Source organism: Salminus brasiliensis, chromosome 15 (assembly GCF_030463535.1).
Source record: "Salminus brasiliensis chromosome 15, fSalBra1.hap2, whole genome shotgun sequence".
Lineage (NCBI taxonomy): Eukaryota > Metazoa > Chordata > Actinopteri > Characiformes > Bryconidae > Salminus > Salminus brasiliensis.
In genome coordinates, this window is record NC_132892.1 from 34873606 (window position 1) to 34900562 (window position 26957).

Consider the following 26957-nt stretch of genomic DNA (forward strand, 5'->3'; position numbering starts at 1 on the left):
AACAGGAATGGCCAGTTAAGACTTTTTCATCCTAATACATTAATTATAAAGTAAACCAGTGAAGACCTCCCACACATGCCTGAGTTTCTAGTTCAGGAGGATAAATAAAAATGTCTTGAATATATTCTAAAACAACCCAAGTGGATCATGTAAAACATCAATAATTAATTCTAGGAAGACCAATGGGGTGGTATATAGATCAAAAGACATGCCTTGGTATTCATACTGCCTGTAATTGAAGATAAAAGCTGTCTTCCAATCACATACTACATGTTTCAGATAAGGTTGCAGACACTTCTCAGGTCTAATTGTATAATAATAACCTCATAAAGCTGTTCTAATAAGATGAGATAAGATAATCCTTTATTAGTCCCACAGTGGGGAAATATCAGTGACAATGGTTGAGAGTATGACTTGGAGATTTGATAGGGTGATTTTAGCAAACGTTTTAAGGAGAATTTCTACCATAACCTTAAAATTTGGTGGAATGAACTGCTATATCAAGGTAATACAAAACGTTATTATGACAGAATGGGGACCAGGATATGAACTCCTGTTAAGACCAAGAGATGAAGGGATCATGTTGTTATAACTGGGAAAATCCTAAGATAACAGCTTATTTGCAGAAGGCAAATACAAAAAGGCTAAGAAGCTTGGGTTGTGTTTTTCATAGGTTCAGTTACTGTGATAATGAATACCTCGACACAGCATCTTTTTAATTCAGAACATTTAGGTTTTCCTCAGTTGTTCCTTTTTTTCTGTGACAGACGGTATGAGGAAAACCTTTAGCCTAGGTTTCAAATCAAAATATGGGGATGGTCTACAGAAAGATAACAGAAGATTGATGAAATTCATCAGATAGACTTAGATAGATAGATAGATAGATAGATAGATAGATAGACAGATAGATACTGGTTAATAAGGTCTGGTTTATGAGAGCATCTGAAATACATTGGCATGTAAAAGTTTATGCACCCCTCATAATTTTTTTTACTGTAGTTCAGTGTCTAAAGTATAAACCAAACTCACAAACATCATTAAAGAAGTTAAAGATGAAACATTTTAATATCAATTTTATTGCTTTATGTTCATTTTAGACATTGAAAATTCCCAAAACAAAACTGAAAGAATATTATTTCCTGCAAAAGTGTTTATCAGCTGTGATTTTCCTTTTTAAACTGCAATAGATGGAAATAAAATGTAATGTTCATCTTTGTATATTTTGAAATCAAGTAATAACTATTTAACTATTCACAGAAATTTCAAGGAAGGGTGCCCAAACTTTTGCATGCCACTTATGCATCTTAAACCCATGGTCTTTAAAAACTGTATCTCTCAGAGATTTTGCAATGTTCTGATGAAATCATTTTTACATTTCCTTGGAAAATGTCTTGCCAGTTTCTTCCTGTAGCATGAGACACATCTTTTGTTAGTTCTTTTGGATTTTACTGGTTGTGTTTCAAAGCCCCAGGGAAAAGATCATATGAGAACGTATAAAAGGAGCGTTGGGAACATCACTTAACTGCATTTGGACGTAGTTGCAAGAGGACTGAGAGGTTCTCTTTACCTGCCCTGGTGAGTGTCTTTCTATTTGCTCTAACAAGATATTCCACAGCAAGAGAACCAACTGTAAACATCTCCGTTAGGATTATTTAAGACATGATAAGTCATTTTTTGTGTTTTTGTATTTCTTCCTTACAGATAAAAGGACTGCATTAACATGGGTAAGAACATTATTTTTTGCTGAAAGATTTAGCAATAATAGCCTACAGTATGTTGGTAACCAGTATATAACAAATTACGCACCGCATTCAAAGACAGAGACATGCTGGATATGACCTAATTCTTACATAAGTAAATGTATTATTTACCAAGAGGGGAACACATCATCCTGTGTTCCAGGTTGAAAGCTAAGCATTCAGAACTGCACAAAAAACAAATATCAAATCCAGTAGACAAGATGATTCATGGTGTTTCTCTGAACAACGTCAGTTCCCAAAATGAAAACTGCTGGCCGGTAAGACTGGTGACATTTTCGCAACTGTTTGAGTGTTTACCAATGTTTTCTGATTGCCAAATAGACATCCAGGAGGACAAAGTACAATGTTATGCTTTTACCTGTTAACACTGAAAACTCCCATTAATTCTATAATAACTATAATACAATAAAACAGTTTAACAGTATAGAAATCTTTTTTATATTGAAAGATAGATAGAAGGTTTTATTTTGAAACAAAGTAAAGTGCACATATTTATTAGATGAAAACTATTTTGCATTTATTATACTTTAATTGTACAAAATCATTATAAAATCTATTTTAGTGCACTTCAGTGCACAACTGTACTAAAATTTAACAATTTTAAGTATACTTTGGTAGACTTAAAACATACTATATGTATTCATATGTTTCACATTTACTTAAATTAATTTTAAAACACATTTAGTAAGTATTATTAAATCACTGCATCACTATTATGATGACTATAACAATGAGTGTTTTAGAAATGTACTAAAATTATATATATTTACAGAATACAAATATACCTTTCATTCCTGTCCTACCAAAATAACACTTCTAGGGATACTTTGTGGTGCATAACAAATGGATTTGCTTATAATGTATTACACTTTTAGTATGTTACATCTATACTTTTATCATTTTATTGGGCATTTCACGTGTTTTATGTGAATTACTGTAGAAATTATTTTAATACACTTTGCAAAAGTGTACAAAATATTTTAAAGCAAGTGTTTACTAAGAATATTAAATCAAATGATAACTATAAAATATAATAAATAAAATATAAATAAACAAATACATATAAATCATAATAAATATAAATAAACAAATAAAATCAAACTAAAACTATATTTATGTGTGATCAAAGTTCACTCATAAGCATTTATGTTGACATATATTAAGTATAAGTATTAAGTATATACATTTGCCAGTACCTTTACAACATACCCACTATCCACTGTTTGGTAAGTGTGCTGACTATGTTTCAAACACTTATGGTGATAAATCCACCTTTGATGAGTCCTCACATTCAGGAATTTCCAGAATGAGTTAAAGGTCAAACAAAGATATACAAAAGGTCATTAAGAGAGTTTAAAGGGGTGGTTGTGAGCAAAGAAATGAACATTGGATAGCTCGCACCAAATGGTGAGTTGTATTTTACCTCTTTAGTACAGTAAGTAACCATGATCTGACCAGATTCATAGGAAAATGTTTTTAGCAGACTGCTACACTGTCTAAATATTTAGTTTTTTCTAAATATGATTTTAAGTGTTTTATTTAAGTCTAATTTTTATTTGCTTTTATTTTATGGTCCATTTTAGGTTCAGAAGTTGAACGATTGAGCTACAGAGAAAATATTATAAAGTCCAAAATGACAGTAAGTTCTCTTTTCAACTCAATCCCTGAACAGTGATTTGAGTTTCCATTTCGCTGAGTTTGATTATTTTGGTATAACTCGAAAATTATATGTTTTCCCTATTTAGAATTACCTATATTGTCATTGGGCAGAGTACAGGTACAAAGCCAATGAAATGCAGCATCCCACCATTTACTGTGCAAAATACAGTATTATTTACATAAAGTGCAAAATAGAAATGACTATAACAATTTGGGGGTTATGTGGTGTGCATGCGGTGGTAAATAAAACAAATAATGTAACAGTACATGCAATAACTGCAGATATGAATAGTTCAATATGAACAGATGAGTAGTGCAGTAACACTAGAGTGTAAATACAGTACAGTGAGGTGAGTGCAACAATGAGGCTAAAGTGACGGTGTAGATTTCAGCAGGGTCACAGCCTCAGGGAAGAAGCTCTTGTTAGTCCTGTTGGGGAGGGAGTGGAGGCTCTTGTAATGCCTGCCGGATGGAAATAGTGTAAAAAGGTTATGGTTAGGGTGAGAAGGTTCCTTGATGATTTCATCTTGGAACAATTTGAGTAATAGATAAGGGTTTGGGTAAGAAATAAATTTGTATTTCATTGTTTATATTTTATTATAATTATTTCTTACACCTATTAAATAAAGTTGTCATGTCAGTATAGAGAAAGTCATTGAAAAAATCCCTTGAAAACCTTTGAGGATATTTAAACATCTGTAGATCTGTAGATCTTCATGTGGTCAGCACTGAGAGATAAAGGTAACTAACTAAACTCACTCACCTGAAGAAATGTCTTTAATTATCATTTATAAAATGGAATTATTAGAAATGCAATTTTCTTGTGAGGACTTTATTCTATTAAACTCTATTGAATGGAAACCCTGCTCATGAAACTTTCACTGTACATGGGCTGAAGGAGGCCTCTTTGTGTTCCATGGTTTCCCAAAGTTCATTCAAACAACTGCAGTGTCTTTAAAAATGTTGCCTTCTGACTGACGTGAAAGCGTCATAGAGCGAGAAATCAACGAGGCATCAAAGAGAGTAGATTCATGCTCTCTCTCTCTCTTTCTTTTTTTTTTCTCTCTCTCTCTCTCTTTCCAAGGCTGTGGTGTTTCTAGGCCTAGTGCTCCCCCTACTGGTGGGCAGTGTCTCTGTTTCTCAGGACGAGCTTCCAGCAGACTGCTCAGACATATATGATAAAGGACACACACTCAGTGGACTGTACACTGTCTACCCTACAGGGGACACACCTGTACAGGTGTACTGTGACATGGGCTGTATGGGCTATTCTACCAAAGATGGACGGTGGACGGTACAGACTTTTAACTGTGAAATCCCCTTAAAATACCCTAAAATTGACCTCGTTTAGTTTAATAAACACCTCCTTCACCCCTGCAGGTGATTCAGAGAAGGATGGACGGCACCGTCAACTTCTACAGGCCGTGGGATCAGTATAAGAATGGCTTCGGGAACAGGGATGGGGAGCACTGGCTGGGTGAGACTTTATGCAATAGGGTCATTCTTGTGGATTCAACATGCATTTTGTAGAAAAGCAGTGGATGGAGATATATGTTTACATTTATCATTTGAAAAGTAGAATTACTGTGATGAAATATAACTCTGATAAAGATTAAATATCAATATTACTAAGTACCACAGATGAAATGTATAAAAATTAGTAATTAAGTAATATTAAACTACACTTTATTTAGTTTTTTAGACTGTCAGAAGAAAGACGTATAAGTTGTTTCAAGTTGATTCTTTAAAAGTTTTTGTTTTGTTCTTTTAATTTTTTATTTTACAGTTTTAAATCGTCACCCTAAATTTAATATTGAACAGACCAATAAGTTCTTGTGTTACACGTCACTAGGGCTGGAGTCCCTGTTTCAGCTCACACGGAGGAAGAAGTACGAGCTGAGAGTGGATCTGGAGGACTTTGCAGGTGGAATGGTTCATGCCAAGTATTCCTCCTTCTCTGTGGACTCAGAAGCTGAGGGCTACAGACTCCACGTTAGCGGCTACGCTGATGGAGGAGCAGGTGAGGAACAGATGCAGAGCTAATTTTATTTATTTTTTTATTTATTATTACATAGTTCAGAGTTCCAGGACAGTTTACCTTTAGTGGACGTTTTAAACATTGAGTAATACAGTGTAAAGTAGTGGGGGTGTGTACTGATAACTGTATCACTCTATATAATGACCTAATTATGAGACTATTTATAGATTATATATCCTTTTATAGAGATTATATATCCTTTATCAATTTAATATCTATAATGCTACAAAAGTCAGTGTAAATTACGTAGATTCATGTCATCATTTACCCAAAGCATCTAATTATTACCTCAAATGAATGACCTTTAATCATGTGACCAATGAACAATGTAAGAACTCACTGCTCGTTCTTGCAGGAGATGCTCTGGTCCACCATAATGGACAAAAGTTCTCCACATTCGACAAAGATCAGGATAGTAGCACTGAAAACTGTCCCCTGCTGTATTTTGGAGCGTTCTGGTACAACAACTGCCACCATGCTAACATTAATGGGGTTTACATGTGGGGGGCTCACAGCCGCTATGGCTATGGAGTCATATGGAACCAGTGGAAGGGATTTTACTACTCCCTGAAATCTGTTACCATGAAGATCAGACCAGTTTCCTGAACTGCACCAGGGCCTTGTTTCTTTTTTGATTTATTTTAATTTATTTTAATATAATTTTATTTTGTAACTGTTCAAAATGTTGTATTATTAGCATAACCTTTTCTTTGATATACATTTTAAATAAACATGCTTATAGACTGCACTTTGTGTGTTGATCAAATGTTTGCCTCCATAATTTACTACTCCATCTGGTAATGTGTATGTTGAGCCTGTTGAGCAATAACAAAGAAACCAAGAAAACCAAGGAAGTAGTTATATACACACATAACAGATACACTATATGGACAAAACTATTGGGACACACCTCCTAATCATTGAATTCAGGTGTCTGATTCAGTCCCGTTCAGCCACAGGTGTATAAATCAAGCCTTTAGCATCAACATCAGTGAAAGAACGGGAGGCTCTGAAGAGCTCCCTGAACTCCAGCGTGGTTCTGTATGTAATAGGAGACAACAACAAGTCAGCTGGTGAAATCTCCTCCCTCCTAAATCTTCCTCCATCAGCTGTGAGTGGTGTTATTATTGAACAGTGGAAGAGTTTAGGAGGAACAGCTCACAGAGAGCAGCTCAGCCACCGAGTGTCTGTCAGACCACGTAAAGTTACAGAGCGGGGTCAGGGCCGAGTGCTGAGCTCAGAGCAGAGTGCAGAAAAGCCTCCAACTGACTCAGCAACTGCAGAGCTCCAGACCTGCTGCTGCTGCTAGAGCTTAGAGCAAAGGGGGATATTAATGCCTGTAGGTTTAGTATGGGATGGAATTAAAAGGTCCAGTAGGTGGAATGTGGAGGTGTCCCAATACTTTTGTCCATATAAAGTATATATAAACATTTGGACATGTAGTGTAACTGTTTCTATTCAGTATACCCTACAACCCACAGAAACACGGTTTTGAGAACTTCAGACGAGCCTAAAACTGAAAGTAAAGCTTATGTTGTACATTTTTCAAATACTCTAATCTTCTTTTGTAAGGAATATTTTGAGGAATGGCATTTCCCAGTGTGGCCAGATGGTGGCACCATTGTATGACATTTTGTACTTCCAATTCTCTTAAACCCTTCATGTGTTTGCTTTATTATTAAAATGATTAAAAATAGCTATGATTAGTTTGTGGAAGTCTAGGTCCAGTACAAATCTCACACAGGAATCTCAGTCAGTTCACAGATGCAGTTTCTAATGTAGTCTCTGGTCTGAGAGTCTCTGAACTGTGCTAAATCCGACCTCCTGAGGGTTTTGGTACAGTGCAAACTCCAGTGAAATATATATCTGTGAGAACAGCATGGCACCACTGGAAAGGCCTCATGGTGTCAAGTTCCTCAGTATGCAGATTAGACCAGGATCTCAGATACAGTGTAGATCCACTAGTTGGGGTCTTGTTAATAAATTTGCATACATCAATTAAACTATACCTACAGGTAGTATAGAAAAGAATGCAAATTTGCATTTTTCTTTAAATTCTTTAATCATTTAAATTTTACAGAACCTTTTACAGTCATTTGTATGTAACTATAAAAAGGATTTATGCAGTAAAGCAAAGTGAGGTAAGTTCATTGGTATTTTTAGTATGCAAATTGAAATAAATAAATAATGAAATAAAAACACAGGCAGAAATATACCACATTAAAAATGTATAAAACACAAAATTAGAAGTATAAAGAACAGAATTTGCAAAAGTGAGGTTACAAGGTGCATATGGTAGACACTGTCCCATCTCGCTAGCACCCTCGCACCCCTCGTTTGCACATGCCCGCTAGGTCTGCAAGGCCTTTTAGTATAAACAGCTGTTTGAAATGAAAAATATGTAAAATAAATATGGCTCCCCAGGTGTACAGAGATGTTATACATATCTTTGCAATGCAGAGGCAAGAAGGCACTGGATGCAGGTGAAGATTGCACTACAAGGCGATCACTAGGAACAGGAACAAACTCTGTCAATAATCAATGTAGAATTTTGCATGCACAGGTCATGATCTCCAATGTGCAAGGGCTAAGTTCCACCCTTCATCTGAGGCTCTGGTGGACTGATTACATATACAGATACTCCTCCTGAACACCTGAGTTTGGAGTCACTGTGACTCTTGGACGTGTTTAAGTTACTTTGAAGATTATGGGTTCACCTGTGTTGCACCTGCCTGCCAGTATCCTGACCACTTTTTGCCTGTCCTGACAATGAGTACTGCTGTAGGCCTAATAAAGTCATAAGCAGCCTGCCTCAAGCTAAATGTTACAATTATACAGATCAATAGTTCTGCTAAACTCTAATTAATGATGCTTTAAAGAAGAAGGAAGTACAAGGAACTATAACCAAACACAGAGAGGAGGAGTTCCCAAACTTTCTGTCGGTTCTCACATCATCATTTCCCCCTGTGGTTCTGGAAAACTGACAATACAGTCGCAACAAAAGTAAAAGTGGTGGCTTGTGCATTAGTAGAAGACTGACAAGGTGTATTCCAGTGAAATGTCAGTCTGTCAGTCTGTCTGTCAGCACCACACCTCCATTGTGGATTGTGGTTGTGACATCATTACTTTTCTGCTGGTTGCTTGTCAGCAGCAAGGGTCAGGAGGCTGATATGTAATGACAGTATAGAAAATGATAAGGTTTCAAATAAAATGACCAACTAGCGATTTGAAGGTGTATAAAGGTACATGATAACTAACTTCGGTCCAACACGACCAGACTCTGCAAAAGCTTCTTCCCCCAAACCATCAGACTTCTCAACTCCAGAGGCTCCTCTCTCTCTCTCTCTCTCTCTCTCTCTCTCTCTCTCACCAACCATTTACCCCAGACAATATGGGAAGCATTTGCACTAATAACGTTACTACCTCACTGGACTCAATATTTATTGCACACTGCATAATTTGCACACCACCCTCAATTATTTATTATTCTCTGTCTGTACTGTGTTGTGTTGTCTGTCTGCACTTGTACTGTGTTGCACTTGTGTTCTGTATGCACTGTGTCTATGTTGCACCATGGTCCTGGAGGAATGTTGTTTCGTTACTCTGTGTACTCTGTATGTAGCTGAAATGACAATAAAATCCACTTGACTTCACTTAATTAACCCTTTTTATTTTGATTTATTTTAATTTATTAACAATAATACATACACAATACATGCCATGTTTGACACCTTTTAACCAGACCATATACACCAGCATCTGTAAGACCTTCCTGCCTCCTGGAGACCTAAAGACCCCTGTAGAAAGGAGTGTTCCTCACACTGCAGGGTCATCAGTATGTAACCACTGAAGCAAATGAAAAATGTTCAGAATGTAAAAAGGTGTTCAGATAGATTACATCAAAAAGCTTTTCACTTCCTGTAAGATGATCTTTCACTTAAACTAATTATAATACTTCACTCAGTGCATTAAAGGAGCTCAAACTTCATTCCACAGACTTTGGTGGCAAGTGAACTGTAAAGCCGGTTAGCCGGTTAGGTTGTGCCTGTACAGTTGCAAGAAAGAGTAAAGCGTTACCTGGAATGATCTGGATTCCTGCATTGATTCTGACTGATAAAACATGGCCTGAGAGATCATGTATGGATTTTTTTTTTTTTAATATTTAATTTTTAAATATTTTTTAATATTACTTTTGGGACATAGATGTTTTAAGAGCTTAATACATAAACGTTTACTAATTTACCATTTACATTTACAGTATTTAGCTGACGCTCTTATCCAGAGCGACTTACATGGTTACTGGTATTACAGAGGAGGGCCAATGTAGTGTTAGGAGTCTTGCCCAAGGACCCTTATTGGTAGCGCAGCATGGCCACCCAGACTGGGAATCAAACCCCAGTCTCCCACATGGTGTGATAGCTCACTGGCAGGTAATGGTGTTATCTGTTGCACCACACCAACCACTTACCAACATTAATATATAACCTAAGTAGCCTATATGACCAAATCAGACCCTTTCAGAGCCTCACAGTAAAATAAATATGTCACCTTTATCACCTTTCACACAACATATGGACATATGGATAAAGGAAATGCAAAACATTAGTGGTTCCCGCTGCCAGGCAGTTTCCAGGCTGTTACTACATAGTCGCAATGGTATCCCAGGTGGTTGCTATGGTTTCAGAGTTAGAGGTAGTAAAGAGGAAGCTGTCACTGGTTGAAACCAGATTCCTGTGGTCAAAGTGTGGCAAGCGGTCAAAAACCCTCAGGACCTTCTGCAGGATTCGGTGGCACTGAGCCGGCACTGAGGTTTCAGTCTGCACAGTAGGGCCCATACTAGCTGGTTGCTGTGGAATCCCCGATGGCTGCTATGGCGATGGTAGATGGGTGCTACAGTGTGATAGCTATGGTATTTATGGACATTGCCATGATGTTGCTTAGTGGGCCTAAATTCTCCTCAGCCTGATTAAACAGCTGTACAACACAGTTGGCTCTAGCACAATGATTGCTAGAAGTTTAAGAAGATTTCCAGCTGTTCTGGATCAAGCACAGCATTGTGAAGCTTTGTGAATGTGAACTATACCCTGGATGGAGCTGGGGTGGCGAGGTGTACTCAGACAGTACGTGGGCTGGAGTTCTAGTCAGTTTCAAATTGAAGAAATAACTAAGATTGGTTAATGGGCCTTTTGGAGAGTTGTAATTATAAACGAGAATAGAAGTCTAACTTAATATTTAAACCCACTATCTAATCTAACAAATAAAAGAAAAGAAAATACGAATAAAGTAACATAACTCCCTATCTAACAAAAAAAAAAACATGAGAAAAGAAAAGAGCTTCTAGATAAAATGCTACTGATCTTCTCACCAGTCTTATACAACTTATACAACTGCTCTACCTCCATTTCCAGACAGCTCCCTCTGGTGGTAACCAATCAAGTTGTAAATCGGGTTGCACCATCCCGAATCTGTAGGCACAAAAAACACACAGACAACGGGGAAAATACCAGACCCATAGAGTCATAACAGACTCAACCTACTGAAAACAAAATATGATTGGTTGATTCCTTTGTCAGTATGTAGTTTTGGGGGTAATCCGACATGTAAGACCTTCGGTCCAGCTCCTGAAGTCCTAACCAATGTGAAAGCTCGCTTGGCTACCAGCGACCACTGAAGTACTACTATTGGAAAATGGTCAATTGGTTTCTTAATCTTCACCCTGTTGCTTTAAAGCTTTATAATGAAATAAGTATGATTAGAATTTAAAAACATAGACATTTATGTTATTTTTTAGCTTTTAGAAGTCATTTAACTAAAGACTGTGAGCATTCCTTACTTCCTTATTTTTTTGGAGGCTGGGCCTTCCCTTAAATAATATAATTAATGTGTTCCTTACAGTCAGTTGATGGTTTTCAATGAACACAAATGGAAACTTCCTCATACTCGGACATGCTCTTCTTTAGATAATTTCCATTACGTTGGTGGAATGTTGACTGTGTTCATTTTCCTCATACATGAGTAGTCAGGTGTCCATTAAATCAAGACAATATAAATATGTGGCATCATATCACTAGCCTTTAAAAGTAGAGTAACCTAGTACTAGTACTGTCAGATCTCCAGCATCACAGGACTACCTATGTAGCTTTAATATTAGCTAATTACTGCTTATCCATTTATCATATTCATATGTGACTGTATGTTAGTTTTGTTTGATAAATATTTGTAGTTATTTTTTTTACAGTTCATTAATCAGAAAAAGGAGCCAAGTCACTCACCATGATGGTGAGTAGAATTTCAGTATTATTTAAAATCTTAATTATTGAAATGAACACTTTGAATAATCTGAACCTTTGTTGACAGTTTTACCTAAAATATTTGTTTTCTGCTTTCAGATGTACTGCGTTTTGGCTGTACTGCTCCCCCTGGTGGTGAACTCTGCTCCTGTTTTTGTGAGAATCCTGCCTCAGGACTGTGATGAGATCTACAGGAATGGCACTCGGCAGAATGGAGTGTACACAATCTACCCTACAAGCAACACTCCTGTGGAGGTGTACTGTGACATGAGCTGCTCGGATGATCAGTCAGGATGGACAGTAAGAGATTTATCCATGGATTGGTTTTTAGTTTTTAGTGAGTTTACAGCAGAGAATCCACACGGTCTTAAATGCAGTGTCTAGGTAATATCTCATCTGTTCAAATCAACAAGCAAATTCATAGTAAAACACTGAAAAAATAACAAAAACTGTATATTATTTACCTTTCCCTTTTTATTATTATTTTTATTATCATAATAGCAGTACAGTAAAATCCAACTCAACAAAACAAATGCATTTAAATAACTTACTAAACCTTTAGTCTTTATTAGTTGTTCTACATGATACTTTCATACAACAATAAACACAATTATAGCAAATACTCTGCACAAAGGAGCAGGTAGCGGTCCTGCAGCTGGGCTGTTGCCCTCCTACAGCCCCTCCACGCCTCCTGGTTTACTGTCCTGTCCCCTGTCTGTTATCTGCCCCATGCTCTGGACACTGTGCTGACAGACACAGCAAACCTTCTTGCCACAGCTCGCATTGACGCGCCATCCTGGACGAGCTGCACTACCTGAGCAACTCCTGTGGGTTGTAGTGACCAAAGCATCAGCCAGACAGAATGAGAACCTTTATATGGGTTAGAGCCCATCTAGAAGATACAGTGGTAATGTCAGACAGTAGGATAAGATGAGTATCATGCTGCAGGGCAACCAAATTAAATTAAACAATGAAAAGCCCTCAGAAATAAGAGCTGACATCCAGATGATCCAGGTGAACCTCAGCCTGACTATTCCACCCATTTCACCCCCTCCTCAGGTATTTCAGAGGAGAATGGATGGCAGCATGTCCTTCTACAGGACATGGGATTCGTACAGTAATGGCTTTGGGAACAAGAGTGGGGAATACTGGCTGGGTGAGATTGTTGTTTACTACATTCATAAATAGCTCCGGAAAATTAGAGACAAGAGACCACCCTACATGATCAGTTTTACTATTTATAGGCAGTGTGTTTTAGGGAAATGAACATTTGCACTGTATTTCATATTTCATGGACAACATTTCCCCTAAATTCCAAATAAAAATATTACTATGCTCAAATAATGCAGAGAAATTATGAAAATAATTATTATAAAAGAAGTAATTATTCAGATTTGAACACAGTACTAAGCATTCAGAAATCACTATGATGAAATAATAACCTTGACGGCCAATCCCAGGCTCTCCACTAGTCTCTCACATTGCTGTTGGGACTTTATGCCATTCATAGTCTGCAGATTCAGATAATTCAGCTCTGTTTCATGAAATGTCTGGAATACAACGGTTGCCAGACATGTAGAGATGCAAATTTAGGGAAAAAATTAAGTGGTCTCTTAATTTTTTCCAGAGCTGTATGTGATATATGCTTTATATTGTCACTTTCACACAAAAATCTTTTTGACTTGTAATGTCATAATGCCATAATGTGAATCCAGCAGTTGTTCTTAATATTGCATCAGAATTCCAGGATGAATGAACCAATCAAAGTGCTCCAAAATATATGGATTAAAATAATTAAATAATTAAAATAATTAAAATAAAATAGTCAAGTCAAGTCAAGTCAAATTTATTTGTATAGCACTTTTTACAACTGTTGTCGTCACAAAGCAGCTTTACATAATTAGAACTTAATAAAGAACAGAGACAGAGAAGAAAGAAGGAATAACATGAAGGATCAAAGACCTCCGTGAGCAGCCAACGGCGACAGTGGCAAGGAAAAACTCCCTCAGAGCTGGAGGAAGAAACCTTGGGAGGAACCAAGACTCACAAGGGGGACCCATCCTCCTCTGGCCAGACTGTTTTAAACATTAATGATAAAAATTACCAAACCAGGTACAACAGAAAGTTGATAGTGGTGATATTAATAGTGTCAGACAGGCTCGAGTCCATCTAGGTTTCAGCACGGCCACCAAACAGGCAGCAATGGCTGGCGGGTGAGCCATGGGTGGTGGCGGGTTGGGGGGGGACCCGCTGGCCGGACTGGTAGGTGGCAGCTGGTTAGATGCAGGTAGAGGGGACCTCAGCGGGCAATCTTCCTGCAGATCGGGCTGGGTGGCCATTTACTTGGGGAAGGTAAAGAGAGAGAAGTTAGTTCTAAGAGGAATTTTATGGAGTGCAGAGAATGTTGAGAATCAGCATCTGGGTATGTCTGATGACTCCGGCAGGTCTGATTATCACAGCATAATTAAAAGGAGAGAGCCAGAAGGTAACACGGACACGGGCGTACCCTGAGAACACCAGCATCTATCTGCTCCACCGTCAACAAACCTGAGTGATCGCGTGTAAGCAGCAAGACGACAGCTCCAGCATCTCAGTGTACTACAATTCCCTGGGTCCGCGAACCCCTGGACCTGCAGCCCTTATCTAAGAAACATTAATTACCAAAAGCTAAACTAAACATATAAGTTTTCAGCTTAGATTTAAAGATTGAGACTGTGTCTGAGTCCCGAACATTATCTGGAAGGTTATTCCAGAGCTGGGGGGCTTTATAGGAAAAGGCTCTTCCCCCTGCTGAGGTTTTCTGAATTTTGGGAACGCGTAAGAGGCCAGCACCCTGAGATCTAAGTAGTCTTGATGGTTCGTAATATACTATAAGATCCTGCAGGTACTCAGGAGCGAGGCCATGTAGGGCTTTATATGTTAATAAAAGAATTTTGTATTCAATACGGAATTTAACTGGGAGCCAATGGAGTGCTGATAGAACTGGACTGATATGGTCAAATTTTCTAGTTTTAGTAAGGACCCTGGCTGCAGCATTTTGCACCAGCTGAAGTTTATTGAGGTTCCTGCTGGAACAACCTGACAGTGATGCATTACAGTAATCTAGCCTTGAGGTAATAAAAGCATGTACTAGCTTTTCTGCGTCTTGTAGTGATAAGGGGTTTCTTAGTTTGGAGATGTTCCTAAGCTGCATAAAGGCTGTTCTACTAATATTAGCTAGATGTTGCTCAAATGATAAATCTGAGTCGAATGTGACGCCAAGATTTTTAGCTGCTAAACCAGGAATGATGGGAGAATCAGCCAAGTCTAACATTAAGTCTGATAGTTTATTTCTAGAGTCTTTTAGACCTAAAAGGAGAACTTCGGTTTTGTCACTGTTAAGGAGAAGGAAGTTATGTGACATCCAGAGTTTTATATCCTTTACACAGTCCTCCATTTTCTGTAGTCTAATTTTATTGTCAGGTTTGGCTGATATATAGAGCTGTGTGTCATCTGCAGAACAGTGGAAATTAACGCCATGTCTGCTTATAACTGAGCCCAGTGGTAACATGTATAATGTAAATAATAGTGGTCCTAAAATTGAGCCTTGCGGAACTCCATATCTTACTTCTGCGTAGTTTGAAGATAAATCATTTATCTTTACAAATTGGAAGCGTCCCGTTAGATATGATTGGAACCATGATAGGGCTGTCCCTGTGATTCCAACCATTTTCTCTAATCTTTCTAGTAATATAGAATGATCTATTGTATCAAAGGCTGCACTAAGGTCTAGTAGGACTAATAAAGATACGTAGCCTTGATCAGAGGCAAGAAGGAGATCATTCGTAATTTTCACTAGGGCTGTCTCTGTGCTGTGATTGAGTCTAAATCCAGACTGGAATTTTTCATACATGTCATTTTTACTCAGGTATAAGCAGAGTTGTTGGGCCACAGCTTTTTCTAATATCTTAGATACGAATGTTAAGTTTGAGATGGGTCTATAATTAGATAATACGTTAGGATCAAGATTTGGTTTTTTGATTAAAGGTTTTATAACTGCTATTTTAAGGGTTTGGGGTACATGCCCAAGGCTAAGGGATGAATTTACAATTGTTAAAAGAGATCCGATTATAATTGGGAGAATTTCTTTTAGCAATTTAGAGGGAATCGGGTCGAGTGTACATGTTGTACAATTAGCTGAGGATATAATTTTTTCTAGTTCAGGCTGTGGAAGTGGGTAGAAGGCTTCCAGCCTTTGTTCTACAACTAAGTTTTGTTCTAAAGCAACTACATCGGGTGACGGCCATGTTTGATTTAATAAGCAGGGTTGGATTTGTTGTCTAATATTTTCTATATTATTATTAAAATAGTCCATAAAAACATGACTAGTTAAAGATGTTGGGATCTGGGGTTGAGTATCTGCCTGGCTTTTAGTAAGTTTAGAGATCTCATTAAAAAGAACTCTGGGATTGTTTTTGTTTTTCTCGATCAGCGAGGCCAGATACACTGAGCGAGCTTTAATGAATGTCTTTCTATATTGACTAAGGCTGTCCTTCCACGCAGAGTGGAACACCTCTAGTTTGGTCGTCCGCCATTTACGCTCTAGTTTCCGCACTGTTTGTTTTAAGGTACGAGTTTGATCACTGTACCACGGTGCAAGCCTTTTTTGCCTCATCATTTTATTTTTGAACAGTGCTACTTTGTCTAAGGTTGATCGAAGGGTATTCTCTAGATCGCTTGTTAATTTGACGAGCTCCGTTTGGTCTGACGGAGTGTAAGCTAAGGTCGATAGGGGTGGGAGATTTTTAGTAAACTGTACAGTTGTCATTGGTGTTATTGTGCGCTTTAGGCAGTGTTGGGGAGAAGAATTTACATTTTGCCTAAGATGTAGCTCAAAGGAGATTAGATAATGATCTGATATTACTGAGCTCTGAGGTAGAATATTTAGCTGATCAATGCTAACACCCAGGGTCAGGACTAAATCTAGGGTATGATTACAGTAATGTGTGGGTCCAGTTATGTTTTGTATAATGCCAACAGAATCTAAAATTGATACAAACGCCTTTGTTAATGGATCGTCTGCTTTTTTGAAGTGAATATTAAAGTCTCCTACTATTATAACTTTGTCACTGCACACTGCCAAGTCTGCAGAAAAATTACTGAATTCTTTTAAAAATTCAGAGTCGGGCCCTGGAGGCCTATAAATATTAATCAGTGAGAAAACATTTTTATTTGTGGTCGGATTTGATATATTAATGTAGATAAGCTCAAAAGAAGTGAAGGTGTTACAGTGTTTTTGAATAATCTCTAGTGTTTTCTGGTAGATTATACATACTCCACCTCCTCTGCCTGATAATCTAGGGCTATGTACATATTTATAGCCTGCGGGGGTGGCTTCATTTAGAGCTATATATTGATCAGGTCTAATCCAGGTTTCAGTGAGGCAGAAAACATCTAGTTTCTGATCACATATAATTTCATTCACGATCACTGCTTTTGAGGATAGTGATCTAATGTTAAGTAGACCGAGCTTAAGGGTGAGGTGCTGCTGTTATCGTTGAAATGAGAGATTTTAACACTGATTAAATGATTAAAACAAGCTGATCTAGATGTTCTACGTTTGGGTTTAATTCGGGGCACAGACACAGTCTCAATACAGTGAAACCTGGGTGACGCCTCAAAGCAGCTCGCAGACGGTCGGTTTAGCCGGTCTGTCTGCGGCCTGGTCTCGGCTCTGGATTGTCAGCAGCCTTTTACACTCCTCTGCCTACAGTTTTGGAAATTTATATATTTGTGCATTTGTGTGTAGCAACAAACTACTTATTGTCTTAATGAATGATAAAATACTATGTGATGGTTTTGATTGGCTTTGAAGTAGAGTTCATTATTAGGAAACAAAGGCAGGAGAAAATTCAAAGATCCTCTAATCTCAGGCACTACTAAACACAAGTCAGTACATACTATATATGGAAGCAGCAACAGTAACAGAGTTGTAAATTGTGGTGGACAGCTTACACTCATGCATGCATAAGGAAAACCTAAGAGCCTTTGGTTCCTCTGGTTCCTTTGGTGACTGAAAACATCAGTGCAGGACATGATCAGATGGTCAGGCAGAATAGTCCAGCCCGATCTTCATGTGGAAAGTGTGGATGAAAGGATCTGGTCATGCTTTACCAAGTGGGTGAGTGCATGTGCAGCATCCACCAGGAGAGCTCCACAGGCCTTACTGCTTGATCCCTATGATTAGGGGTCCTATGAACCTTGCTGGCATGTTTTAGGTCCACTTGTCTTCTGCAAACCAACACAGAGTCTTCAAAATTAATCATCTTTCTATCCCCAAGGGAGTGGACTCTTGCAAGATTGCAGTTGCAGGATTTCAGTTTAGTTGAAGACCTGTGGGAGATGAACACCTTTGAGTGACGTGTTAGACAGTGATGTGATCTCCACGTCCATCATTTAAACACCAAACAAGGGAATGTGCTCTTACATCCCTCCAGATCTTCTGCAGATACTGTAGAATTGATGCCAAAGCTGATATGAACCAATGATAAATGCAAGAATAGAGGTAGCGTCTCATTAAAATCTCATTAGTATCTTCTTAACAGCAGTGTTTTTCAGATTAATGGCTTCAAGAGGCAGGGAGTGGATTCCATAAATGATGACTGTTGTATCGGTGTCAGTTCTATGTCTATGCTCACACCTGCAGGGCTGGAGAACCTCTACCTGCTGACTCACAGGAGGAACTATCAGCTGAGAGTGGACCTGGAGGACTTTGAAGGGTTGAAGGTTTACGCCCTGTACACCTCTTTCTCTGTAGACTCTGAAGCTACTGGCTATCTTCTGCGTGTTAGTGGCTTTATCAACGGAGGGGCTGGTGAGCGATGGAGTTTATAATTATTAATTGATCTGAACGGTTGAAACTGTGTAGGTTATGGATCTTCTCCTTTCAGGTGACGCTCTTTCTGCCCATAATGGACAGAAGTTCTCCACCATGGACAAAGACCAGGACTCAACAACAATTAACTGTGCCAGACAGTACCTTGGTGCATTCTGGTATAGTGCTTGTCACTCTACTAACCCTAACGGTATCTACCTAAAGGGCCGTGACGATACCTTTTATGCTATTGGTAACGTGTGGCAGCCATGGAAAGGCTACGATTACGGTCTCAAAACCATCATTATGAAGATCAGGCCTGTGCCATAGACCCATTAAGCACAGTGATGGGGTTTCCCATGCACAAAAGCAGGGAGTACCAGCTATATCTGTCTTTAATGTTGTCCCTTTAAGGGTCAGTTTCATTTTTAATTGATTATTTGTATGTCCTCACTGTCTTGATGTTTCCTCTAGAAACAGTAGATCATTTATGTTCTTTTGTACATAATTCTTAAAAAATTCAATCTGTGGGCTGTCATGAATTATTTTTCTCTTTTCCTGTAAATTAATAAAATACAATTTTCTAGCGTAGCCACAAGTTTTGATGTTTTCGTTTTGCTTTTCCATTTGCATATTAGTAGAATAATAGAAGTGTTACTTTAATTTCAATTAAATTTCATTTTAATTAATCAAAGTTCAAGCAACCTAAAATATATTTTACTGTGAATAGATTTTTTGTAATTGCTCAATTTAAGTGCTCTTTAAATTCTGTTTTTTTAACGCTGGGTCAATATTATTTATTTGTTTGTTTGTTGGTTATTTAGTTATTATGTAACTGAAGTGGCCTGTTGTCTGAATAAGTTCTTATTAGTTGGGTCAACTTCACTTCATTAGTAAATGTACCAGTAGCTTGTTTAGTAAAGTAAGATTTAGACTAATAGCAGAATGTATTAGTAAAAATGTATTAAGAGAAAATTAAGAATTGCTGTTGTAATCAAATCAAGTTCAAGTTTATTTGTATAGTGCTTTTTACAAGCACTATGATGGTTATTATTATTATTATTATTATTATTATTATTAATGATAATGATAATAATAATAATAATAATAATAGCTATAGATCATCCATCTAAACATTGATACAGTTGGTAATGGAGGGTGGGCAACTAGTCTGAGGCAGGCAGCAGTAGCTGGAGTCCAACAGTCAGTCTTACACCTGTGTGAGGCTGGACAGGTGTGCAGTCATTAACTGGGAGAAGTGAATATTAGTTTTGTAATCTTCTACAGAAGAATTTGAGAAAGGCGTTGGCAACAGGTTGTAAAGCATATCTTATCACAATGAAGAGGATTGTTCTTCTCCTCCTGGGGCTGTTATGCCATTTGCTACCGGGACTGTTTGTCTGGAAGTTAGGCTCCGGTTTACTTCCGGATGTACAGTCCTGTGCCTGTGGTGCTCCTATCTCTGAGATATCTAAAGAAACAAAGCAGAGGAATGACCTCACTGCATTCAGATCATGACCAGCTAAAGACTGGTGGGTGGTGTTTGCCTATACATTAATCTTTGTTGTTCGTGAAAGACTCTGATCACATCATCAACATGGTTCACAGAATAGATCTTTTATCTCCAGACTCTCAAAAGTGTGTTCTTGGAGACTTTATCCATTGCTCTATAGACAAAAGTCTCAGGAATTCTCAGCAATATGTCTCACATGTCCCACACGCTTTAACACGGTGTTGGATATGTGATACAGGTCTGTTTGAAAATCCATTATGTTGTTATCTTGGCTCTGTGGAACATAACTCCTATTATGTAGAAATTCATAAAATGTCTGAAGATGTGTGTCTTCACTTCCGAGAAGGTAATGAATATTTCACAATCTCAGGTCTTGAAGAGTCAACAATGTTTGGTTAGTGTGCAGACTAAGTGCTGTATTTGAAAAGGCAATAATCCACCTGTGATGGGTCCTCAAATAAAGCTTAAGATAAGATACAGGACAAAGATACACAGAAGATCGCTAAGAGAGTTTAAAAGGGTGGCTGTGAGCAAAGGAATCAACATTGGAACGCTTGCACAAAATGGTGAGTAGCTTTTTGCCTCTTTACCATGAAATGTAACCATGATCTGACCAGATTTAGAGGAAAATGTTTGAGCAGACTATAAAGCAGAATATCGCTGTATCACTGTGACTGTATTCCTGAGTTAATTTGAAGTTGAAAGAATATGCTCTTTATTTATTATTTCAGTTTAGGTATAGAAGTTTTTTTGAAAAATCTTAATAGCATTTCATTGTATTTATTTATTTATTTTTGATTTGGTATATTTTTTGTGCTTTTCCTATTTGAGAAAATTTCCTATCATTTATCTAAAACTCATGTAATTTAAAATTATATTCTGTTATATTCTATTATATGGTTTATATGTGATATGATATTATAATGGCAATATAAACATAATATATATATATATATATATATATATATATATATATATATATATATTTTTTTTTTTTTTTTTTTTTTTTTTTTTTTTGCAGATTATTATCAGACAGTCAACAGTTTCAGTAATAGGGATTAAACTGGTACCAGTCCTATGTACATTTATACCTGGCAATTCTTACATTCCTTACTCTATACTTGCATTCATTACTTGAAAAGTTTATACCAAGTAATAAGAGGAAAAAATACATTTTAATCACTTTACTTATTTGAATGTTATTGTTTCTTATGACTATTATTATTACACTTATTATACATCAAAAAAAGTAATGAGATCCACATGTTGATTACCTCCCTCTCTCTCTCTCTCTCTCTCTCTATCTATCTATCTATCTTTCTTTGTCTTCAAGGTTGTGTTGGTTCTAGGCCTAGTGCTCCCCCTGCTGGTGGGCAGTGTCTCTGTTTCTAAGTATCAGCTTCCTGCAGACTGCTCTGACATCTATGATGAAGGACACACACTCAGTGGACTGTACACTGTCTACCCTACAGGGGACACACCTGTACAGGTGTACTGTGACATGGACTGTATGGACCATTCTATCAAAGATGGACGGTGGATGGTAAATACTAACATACAACTGTGAAATCCCCTTAAAATACCCTAAAATTGACCTTGTTTAGTTTAATAAACACCTCCTTCACCCCTGCAGGTGATTCAGAGAAGGATGGATGGCACCGTCAACTTCTACAGGCCGTGGGATCAGTATAAGAATGGCTTTGGGAACAGGGATGGGGAGCACTGGCTGGGTGAGACTCAGTGTAATAGTTTAGGCCTTTCACATTAATTTAAAGTTTAGATAAAATTGGCAGAACTCTGTTTGGATCTTCAATATTTGAGTTCCATTCAATTTGAACTGACCTGACCTTTAGGCCCTGTCCATATATTTTCAACAGGGTCAGGACTTTTTTTTAAAAGCTTAATGTTTTCCTGTTTTGTTCAATCCACACGACCTCTGATATGTGTTTGGGGTCACTGTCCGTTGGAACATTCAACTGTGTCCAAGTGTCAGCCATCTAGCTGATGGTTTGAGGTTCTGTTGAAGCATTCTCCAGTAGTCCTCCATCTTCATTTCTTCATCCACTTTGAGCAATGTACCAATTCCACTGGCAGCAAAACCACCCCAGAGTATGTTGCTCCCACCACCAAGAGTTATTGGAGTTGAATGCATTGGTCATTGTGGTCAAACAACCCAATGTTTGTCTCACCTGACTATAAAATGTTCCTTTTAGAACTTTCAGCACCACTGAATTAATAATTATGCATGATTTTAACACTTTATGTATAATTTTGACCTGACAAATTTTGAAATCCCCCAAAATTCAAGCTTCAAAAATCGTGTTTTTTCTGTTAAAGATGACGACAGCAGTTTGTATGTTTGTAGTTGAATAAAGTTGAAAAAAGCCAATTTAGTTCGAGCTAAATAAGTTCTTGTGTTAAACGTCACTAGGGCTGGAGTCCCTGTTTCAGCTCACACGGAGGAAGAAGTACGAGCTGAGAGTGGATCTGGAGGACTTTGCAGGTGGAATGGCTCATGCCAAGTATTCCTCCTTCTCTGTGGAGTCAGAAGCTGAGGGCTACAGACTCCACGTTAGCGGCTACACTGATGGAGGAGCAGGTGAGGAACAGATGCACAGCTAGAGCTAATTTTATTTATTTTTTTATTTATTATTACATAGTTCAGAGTTCCAGGACAGTTTACCTTTAGTGGACGTTTTAGTGGACGTGTAAAATAGTGGGGGTGTGTACTGATAACTGTATCACTCTATATAATGACCTAATTATGAGATTATTTTACTGTGTCCTTTATCAATTTAATATCTATAATGCTACAAATGTCAGTGTAAATTACTTAGATTCATGTCATCATTTACCCAAAGCATCTAATTATTACCTCAAATGAATGACCTTTAATCATGTGACCAATGAACAATGTAAGAACTCACTGCTCGTTCTTGCAGGAGATGCTCTGGTCCACCATAATGGACAAAAGTTCTCCACATTCGACAAAGATCAGGATAGTAGCACTGAAAACTGTCCCCTGCTGTATTTTGGAGCGTTCTGGTACAACAACTGCCACCATGCTAACATTAATGGGGTTTACATGTGGGGAGCTCACAGCCGCTATGGCTATGGAGTCATATGGAACCAGTGGAAGGGATTTTACTACTCCCTGAAATCTGTTACCATGAAGATCAGACCAGTTTCCTGAACTGCACCTTTGTGTCATGCTCTCAAACCTTTTACTTTTACAATTTAATTGAAATTTCTTTGACTCTCTACCTAAAATTATCATTCTAATTTAATTCCACTTAATTCAACTTTAAATTGTTAAAAAAAAAAAAAGTTAAAATGAAGTTTTTGTTAGTCTCTATTTGAATGTGTGGTTAAATTAGCAATGTAATTAAAATAAATTACTTTCAATGAGCCCATGGATCCAGTTTTACTACAAAACATTTTATAAATCTGACAACTTAAATAAATACTTCATCATTTTCTGAACTCCTGTGTCTTTTACTGTGAAATTGGACCTGAAATCAATGCCTATTGAGAAAATGACAAAAAAAAACAAGAAACAAAGCAATTACAGTGGAAAACACTACTAGAAACTTCACTCAGAGACAAAGGAGTGAGTTATATAGTGGTTGACCTGGATGATCAGCCTGACCATACTAGTCCACCAGTATGACCAGCCTGACTAAACCTGGTCAACCTGTATGACTAGCTTCTTTACAACCAGCTTTCTTAAATTGGCTATGCTGGTGGACCAGCTAGTCCATCAAACTCCATCAAAACATCCTCTATGCTAGTCAACCACGTCAACCAGCAATGGATAACCAGCTTTCTTGTGGATGACCAGCTTTTTAATCACCTTGACCTTCAAAGACCAGCTTAGACCATCTGAAACCAGATACCAGCAGACGATGGTCTTGAGATAGATATCTACCTTAGAAATCTGAATGCTTACACTGTTAACATGATTTGATATTACCATATGAGGTGGAGCACATCTGAAGCTCACTGTGTAGAAGGTGCATAGATAAAGCCAGAGCTTCAAATAGCTATGGTTGCCAGATACACTAAAAGTCTTCAGTCCAGACATTTTCTTTAGTTCAAACAACTAGAACATAGATTTTAGTTTTTTAGAAATATAAATTAGCAGCATTTGCCCTTAACATCATAAAAATAACTTTTAATTTCTATTACTTTAATTGATTATATACAGTGTTCTGTGTGGCTGTAAAAGTTCTATAAGCACAAGGTCAGAGTGCATCACTGCAATAGTCAAACTGCTGAAATTAATTCATTTAGTTTTGGTCAGTAGTTTCCATTCTCTCATCACGGATATGAATGAGTTTCTGTGTTTTTCTGAAATCAAAAACATAAAATGATAAAAAAAAAACATGCACTTGTATCTCTTCTTTATTTGGTACTGAAGGGCTAAAACTCCTAACTTCCTGTTAGTGATCATGATTGACTACAGCTGGTAGCGCCTCTGTTCCCTCATCAGAAAGGGTTTGTCTGACAGCACATGTTGAATTGACCAAAACATACAGTGTAAAAAAGGTCAAATTTGCTATAATATACTGGCAGAATTTCAGTGTATATACCACTGCAATTTACATTGCATTTACATCATTCTAATTTAAACTTCAAAATGAACTTGGGTGGGGTTTTGTTTGTCTCTATTTTAATTTGTGTTTAAATTAGCAATAAAGTAAAAAAAAAATAAAGAAAATGCTTCCAACAAGCCCATGTACCCACTTTTACAGTACTACAAAATGTTGTACATATTTGAATAAATACTTAAATCATTTTCTAAACTTCTGTGAAATTAGACAGTATAATAAACTATTTTGTGATTGTAAATTTAGGAAGAAAGTTTTGTTTTGTTTGTTTACAATATATTACTGTAAAAAACAAACAAAATAGATACACTGCAAAATAAACAATAAACAAATGTGGCTGTCTATGTTTTACTGTTCATTGTGTTTTTTGGTTATGCTTGGAGTTTGATTCCATCTTTATAAAACCTCAGAGCAGGGTTGAGAAGGATTATCTAAGCTTTACAGAAGTCAGGAACTGGAAGAAGAGCCGAACTGCCCCCCTTAAATGGGGATTCATTAAAAAGCAGTTCTGGTCAAATATGTGTGAAACCTTGACAGTCTCACAGATCTGACTGCTAGGATGTCAGGAGTGCAGGTTGAAAATGCAGCTGTTCATTTCAATTCAGATCAGCTTCACCATCTGAATTGTTCCATCAAAGCTATGACATATCTTTTTGACCGGGTGTTTTTATGTGAGGTCATTGTAACATTGTAACACTGTTTCAGAACACTGTAACAGAATGTTATCAGATATTTTTATAGGTTGTATTATACTGTCTACAGAGTTTGCCTTTCCTCTGTTAATGTCACTGTGCAAATGTTAGCTGTTGTGATGTTGCAATCAGGTCCGTAGTTTCTGGTAATTGTGTAAATCCTGTTCAAATATCCGGGAAGATAGTCCATTTAATGCTCTGACAGCCAGTTTTGGCAGGACTTTTCCCACACACACTGGTTAGGGGGGGATTAAGGGTTTCAGAGTGTTGTGAACAGAGGCCTTCCATGTAGGCCATGTGGGTTTTCTTTTTCTAATCTGTTGTCTGATACATGCACAGGCAGGCAGATTTATTTGCAGAATGGCTTTAAAAAGTGGTAAAGGGGATATTTGTAAAGGCCATTTACATTTACATTTATATTAAACGTTCTATTCCAGAGCTACTTACAGAACAGCTTCCCTGTTTACTCAGAAATTACCCTCAGCTAGTCTATATTGGTTTCTTTAGGTGATACCAGTCACTTTTCAGTTGAAAGAATAAGAAAGTGACCAATGAACAATGTTAGAAAAGATTTTTCACCAACAAAACATTAAAGAACTCACTGCTTGTCCTTGCAGGAGATGCTCTGGTCCACCATAATGGACAAAAGTTCTCCACATTCGACAAAGATCAGGATAGTAGCTCTGAAAACTGTCCCATGCTGTATTTTGGAGCGTTCTGGTACAACAACTGCCACCATGCTAACATTAATGTTAGCATTAACTGATCTATTTTTTGACCTGTTACTGATTGGGTCTCATTAAACCTGTGCTTGATACCTAATCTCTGTTTGGAAGTCCATTATTATACTAAAACTCTTAACTTCCTGTTAGTGATCATGATGGACTACACCTGGTAGTTTCTGTGTTCCCGCATAAAAAGGATTTGTATTTGAATTTGAATTGAATTGACCAACACATACAGTGCAAAAAAGGTAAAATTTACAATAAAATGCTGACAGGATTTCAACATATATACAGTTGCAATGTATAGGACATTATAATATACTTTGCAATTGGAAATTTAACATCCGGAATATTTTGTTTAAAATATCTTACTGTAAAAATAAAGACACTGTAAAAACCCATAGTATTTACTAAAAATAAACTTACGTGCTTTTGTAAGTTTTACTGTAGCAAAAATGGTTCAATGTGTCCTGAGATTGATTCTATATTTTACCACGCATAAAACCTCAGAGCAGATCTGAGAAGGATGATGGTAGATTTAGGAACTTAAGTCAGGAACTTCTCTTGGTGCCAATTCTGAACAACAAGAAGAAGACCTAAACTGCCACCCTTCATCAAAGCTATGACATCTTTTTGACCTGGTCATTGTAATGTCGTAATACTGTTTCAGAAGTCATATCATTATATTTGAGAGGTTTTACAGTGCCCTCCACAATTATTGGCACCCCTGGTTAAGATGTGTTAAAAGTCTTAAAATAAATTCAAGCATAATATCACACTGAAAACTGTGGAAAAATGTGACCTTTAACTCAAGTGA

General features: G+C 37.3%; 3 protein-coding genes across 3 annotated transcripts; all 3 read left to right on the forward strand.

Moving 5' to 3' along the window:
* Positions 1-4494: 4494 nt before the first annotated feature.
* LOC140535600 (microfibril-associated glycoprotein 4-like) lies at positions 4495-6063 on the forward strand (the record flags this gene model as incomplete). Its single annotated transcript, XM_072656996.1, has 4 exons — positions 4495-4713; positions 4800-4896; positions 5272-5439; positions 5813-6063. Coding segments are annotated over 4 exons (735 nt in total), but the record flags the coding sequence as incomplete, so codon positions are not given.
* Positions 6064-11846: 5783 nt separating this feature from the next.
* LOC140535708 (microfibril-associated glycoprotein 4-like) lies at positions 11847-18930 on the forward strand. The gene is made up of 4 exons (XM_072657160.1): positions 11847-12047; positions 12807-12903; positions 18433-18600; positions 18677-18930. Exons 1-4 carry the CDS (start codon positions 11847-11849, stop codon positions 18928-18930), a joined length of 720 nt encoding a protein of 239 aa, XP_072513261.1.
* Positions 18931-20671: 1741 nt separating this feature from the next.
* Positions 20672-23386, forward strand: LOC140535700 (microfibril-associated glycoprotein 4-like). Its single transcript, XM_072657153.1, has 5 exons — positions 20672-20679; positions 21447-21656; positions 21747-21843; positions 22545-22712; positions 23056-23386. Exons 1-5 carry the CDS (start codon positions 20677-20679, stop codon positions 23304-23306), a joined length of 729 nt encoding a protein of 242 aa, XP_072513254.1. The 5' UTR covers positions 20672-20676; the 3' UTR covers positions 23307-23386.
* Positions 23387-26957: the final 3571 nt, after the last annotated feature.